The sequence below is a fragment of the Momordica charantia genome, assembly GCF_013281855.1.
Source record: "Momordica charantia cultivar OHB3-1 chromosome 10 unlocalized genomic scaffold, Mcharantia_2.0 BLBB01000010.1, whole genome shotgun sequence".
Classification (NCBI taxonomy): domain Eukaryota; kingdom Viridiplantae; phylum Streptophyta; class Magnoliopsida; order Cucurbitales; family Cucurbitaceae; genus Momordica; species Momordica charantia.
In genome coordinates this window covers 10,117,684-10,122,026 of record NW_028275158.1, presented here as the reverse complement: position 1 = coordinate 10,122,026, position 4,343 = coordinate 10,117,684, and the positions used below count along the sequence as shown (strand labels likewise).

The following is a 4,343-nucleotide window of genomic DNA, read 5'->3' as shown; positions in this document are numbered from 1 at the left end:
GAGACGTTGTATTGTCGATTTTGAGAGAGAAAATTTGGAGGTAAGAAATCATGTTATTTATGCTCTTTCGTGGTCCCTCGTTTTACTCTCGTGTATTAAATTTCCGTCGACATATCAATATTTTTTGTATCCATAAGTTCAACATTAACATAAGATGTAAACCGACATTTCCATAATATTGAGAAAAAAACGCCATAACATGATAAATATCAACAAAATATCACTAATATTATTAATTTTTTAAACATGTCAAAATTTTTTTAAAAAAATGGTCAAATGCTTATTCATTAATTTAAATATTTTTTTATAATTTTTTTATTTTTATAACATTTTTCATAAATATCCATCTATATCGGCTAGTTATTAAAAAATAATGAAAAAAATATATATATTTAAATAAAATTTTTAGTAATTTATAAAGAAGTCTAATAAGGATGGCAGTGATTTTTTTAATATGAAGTTTAAGAACTAAAAGATTAGTTTTAAAATTTTAAAGACCAAAATAATCCTAGCTTTTAATATAGGAATATAGATATTTTTCAAAATTCATGAATACCTTTGGTTCTAATTGATATACATCACAAGAGGGAAAAAAAAATGAGGTTGATGTACAGAGGCATCAAAGCATATTTGTTTATCCCAAAGTCGACTTTGCATTAGCTACTCAATAAGCTTATATACTAAAACAAACCTTAGCTACTTCACTGAAGCTTATAGAAGACTACATTTTTTCATGAGAAAGTTCAATTCTGGATTTCTACTCAACTTTATTGGCAACATGTTCAGAAACTGTCATATGCAGTATGTTGGCACGCTGCTCGGCCGATAGACGAATGGCCTCACAGTGTGAGAGTGGCCAGATGGATGATTGTAGCTGAACTTCACTCCCGAGCTATTGGCACCGAGATGGGTGCAGTGTTCATGGAAACTGCTGATTGGTCGAGCGAGGCATGCATCCCAGCGGTCGCTTTCTGACATCGTCTCAGCAACAGTGTATATACCCTTGGAGTTCGTAAAGGCCTGGTAGTTTAGAACTTCTCCAGATCTTGTTATGCAAAGGACTGCTACTTCAGCACCTGAAAATGGTAAGAGAATAGGAACCACAATATTTTATATCTCATCTAACTATTTTTGGCAGAACAAAATAGTGTGAAAGAGCAAAAGGGTTGATGCCCTGTAGTTGCTTATCATCTCGAAGTAGCGTAGATACGAGGTCAAAACTAAACTAACCGAGTAAACACCAATGATGGTAAGAAGAAGATAATGAAGATTTATTTAGAGTACTGAGATTTATGCAGCTCAAATGCAAGTGATTCCTTTCCTAGAGCATGCCAAAGCAACACGATAAAACTAGAATTAACCAAAAAGCACCATCAAATTTTGCTTCTAGTTCCTCATCAAATTTGTCCCCAAAAAGATTTCAGCACTCAAAATCTGCATTTTCTCAGTGGTAAATGGTAATTAATAATATCCAGTTTCATCACCACAGTTGAAATTAACATTGTCTTTCTTTCAATGAGTGAGATAAAGACGAAGAGTTCTATACCCTATAGAGTCTTATCACACAACATAACATGGACTTGAATTTTAAGGCAAAAGGACGACTCGGTAAGTACATGATATGAGTTGATCGCTGCAATAGTTATAACGAACAGAGAGAGAAGTTGACAATGAGAGTTACCGTCCGAAGGCAACAATGTTAGCTTCAGCTACTAGTTATGGCCAATAAATTCATCCAACTCAAATATCAAACAAATATAAAATAACATCAACCACAACATAAAACAATAAATACGTGGAGAGCTCTTTCGGTCAATGTGTAACAGCAATGATAATTTGTTATCTCATAGTTTTATTTGGGAGACAAAAATGGGTCATAACCAATGTTAAAAGCACTCTCCATTTCTAAGCATTTCCAAAACTAATAAAAAAAAGGGAATAATTTCCACTATAGCAAAAGGGGATGTTCTACAAGAGGCTGTGATTACATAATCAAACGCATAAATGAAATGGCTGTTCAGAGCTTTAGATGCAGAGAGCCTAAGACCCTAAAAAGTGAGAATATTTCATTCTCCAATTCGACATAAGCTCAGAAGGAACCATATGCACTTCATAACAATCAATCCAGTTGTTAACTATACGAATTCTAAAAGTACCGGACCCAAAGTAGCCCACGGCACGATTTGTTTTTCTTTTTCTTTAACTGAGAGTCGGAGTTTTGCTTCCCGTACTCAGGGACACCCGTGCCCACCCTAAGACCCGGACCCGAAAGACATCAAGAATATTTGTATCAAGAATATTTGGTATTGAGCTGACCAAAAAGTTTGAACTTGATACCTCTAATCCAGATCTCAGGTCTTGCTGACTGGGCTACCACTCGGAGGCTCAAAGGAAATTTGAGACCTATGGTACCAGCAGAGGGATCGAGCTGGAAGGCTCCAGACCATAGTTTACTAATGTAGTTTTCAAGATCATCTTTAACTCGAGAGAAATGGAGCCCAATTCATTCATTACACAAAGTTCTACTTGATCTTATATACGAACAAACCTTAACCCATTAATTAAACATAATTCTTCCTCAAACTGAACTTGAATCAGCACAATCCAGTTAGTTCATGGCCAAAAGCAACAATTTCAGACGAAATCATACCAAAAATGGCCGCCCACTAAAAAATCGAAAGCATCCAGTCGAGAATTCCTCTCCCAAAACATGTAATTGCAGAAAAGCAAAAATGAAAAATTGAAGCGAGGAGACAAACCTTCAAGAACATGGTCTTCTGGGCCGATGGAAGAATCGCCACAGACATCGCAGATAACTCGGCCATGGATTTCCCCGGTCCAACCGCTCGCACCTGAAGCGAAGATGGCTAAAATAATCAAGCCCATCCACAGCTTCTTCCTCTGCGCTCCCATGGACGAACTCGTTCGGGCCATTTCAGCACAAAATTTTGATCTCCACCCATTTATATGGCAGCCAGAAAGAGAGAAATCTGTCGGTGACGGTAGCAATAGCAAGTAAAGTAAGGAAAAAAAAATGTAATTTAGGCGCTGCGCTGGTGGACAAGGGTTAAAAATGTAATTTCGTATACCCACGTGGAGTGCACGTGCAATTGGAGGATCCATATAAAACCATATGAAAGCCCTAATTCTTCATATCCGCCACTCCTACCTCTTCTTCTTCTTCTTCTTCTTCTTCTTCTTCTGCAATTTTCAGATTCAACTGCGAAAAGCTGCTACAAATCCTCGCGTTTGGATTTTTTTTTTCTTTATTGTTGTTTTTGAACGACAATTTCAGCTTTCAATCTCTGGCTTGCTTGTTGGTTCTTAGTTTCTCCTTCTCTTCTTCTTCTTCTTCCTCAAAAACTGTTGCAAATCATTCGTTGGGTTTGTCTGTTCTTAGTTTCTGGTTTTTTTGGCTGAATGTTGATGTGAAGAATGGTTTAAGTTTTATATCCCTATGATGATTGTATAAAAGTAGTGGACTGAAGCTTACTGATGAGAGATCAATTCTGAGGGATATTTGTTTCGAATGGATCCGTTACTTTGGATTTGGTTATTAATTTAATTTTCCTTTTATCTTATCTGTATATCTTTGTTGAGAATTCAGTTCGTTGATCTATGGAAGCAGGGGTATTCAATTGTAGATGTGAGCTTGCCACATTTTGGGGAAATTGGGTTTCTGACTCATTCTATAATCCATTTGGATTTTTGACCCTCCCTAAAAAAATTCCTAATTTGTTACTCCTCCCATTCTAATTTGTAACATTTTTTACTTTTTTTTTTAAGTAAAATTTCCCCCCTTCTTGATTCCGGAAGGGATATATGACCTCTGCCATAAACTATTTTGGATTTATGATCCCTTGAAAAAACCTTGTGATCCCTTTTATTCTAATTGGTGATCCTTTTCCATTTGTCTTTGTAAAATTACAAAATATATCCACTGTTTTTTTAAAGTAAAATTATCCATCCATCCATCCCTCCTCTTAATCCTTACCATCCAATAAGTAAATTAAATCCTCCAAAGTTTGGTATATTCAAGAATAAATGCATAAAATTTGTTTGGATTTAATTATAAAATAAATTAATCCATTTTTTCTATATTAAATTTTTAATTAACTATTGAGTTAGATTTTTTTCTATTTTTAATTGGTTTTTCAAATTTTTTAAATTTGTAATAGATTATTGTGAGAGATTTGTTGAGGGAATAAATATTAAAAAGAAATTTGTTTTTTCTTATAACAAGGGGGAGAGGTTGCTGATTTTGAAACGAGGGTACACGGTAATTTCACAGGGGAGTGGAACCACCAACTACTTTTATGAATTATTGAAGGGTCATCCATTCT

At 35.1% G+C, this 4,343-nt stretch overlaps 1 protein-coding gene and 1 non-coding gene across 2 annotated transcripts; one reads left to right on the top strand and one right to left on the bottom strand.

The window, feature by feature from the left end:
- Positions 1 to 545: 545 nt before the first annotated feature.
- Positions 546 to 2,979, bottom strand: LOC111019050 (Pollen Ole e 1 allergen and extensin family protein). The gene is made up of 2 exons (XM_022295340.2): positions 2,760 to 2,979; positions 546 to 1,076 (listed from the first exon to the last, which is right to left on the bottom strand). Exons 1-2 carry the CDS (start codon positions 2,932 to 2,934, stop codon positions 793 to 795), a joined length of 459 nt encoding a protein of 152 aa, XP_022151032.1. The 5' UTR covers positions 2,935 to 2,979; the 3' UTR covers positions 546 to 792.
- Positions 2,980 to 3,450: 471 nt separating this feature from the next.
- On the top strand, positions 3,451 to 3,519 carry LOC148208517 (small nucleolar RNA R21). Its single transcript, XR_015788607.1, has one exon. It is a non-coding gene; the product is annotated as a small nucleolar RNA R21 (small nucleolar RNA).
- The last annotated feature ends 824 nt before the right edge of the window (positions 3,520 to 4,343 follow it).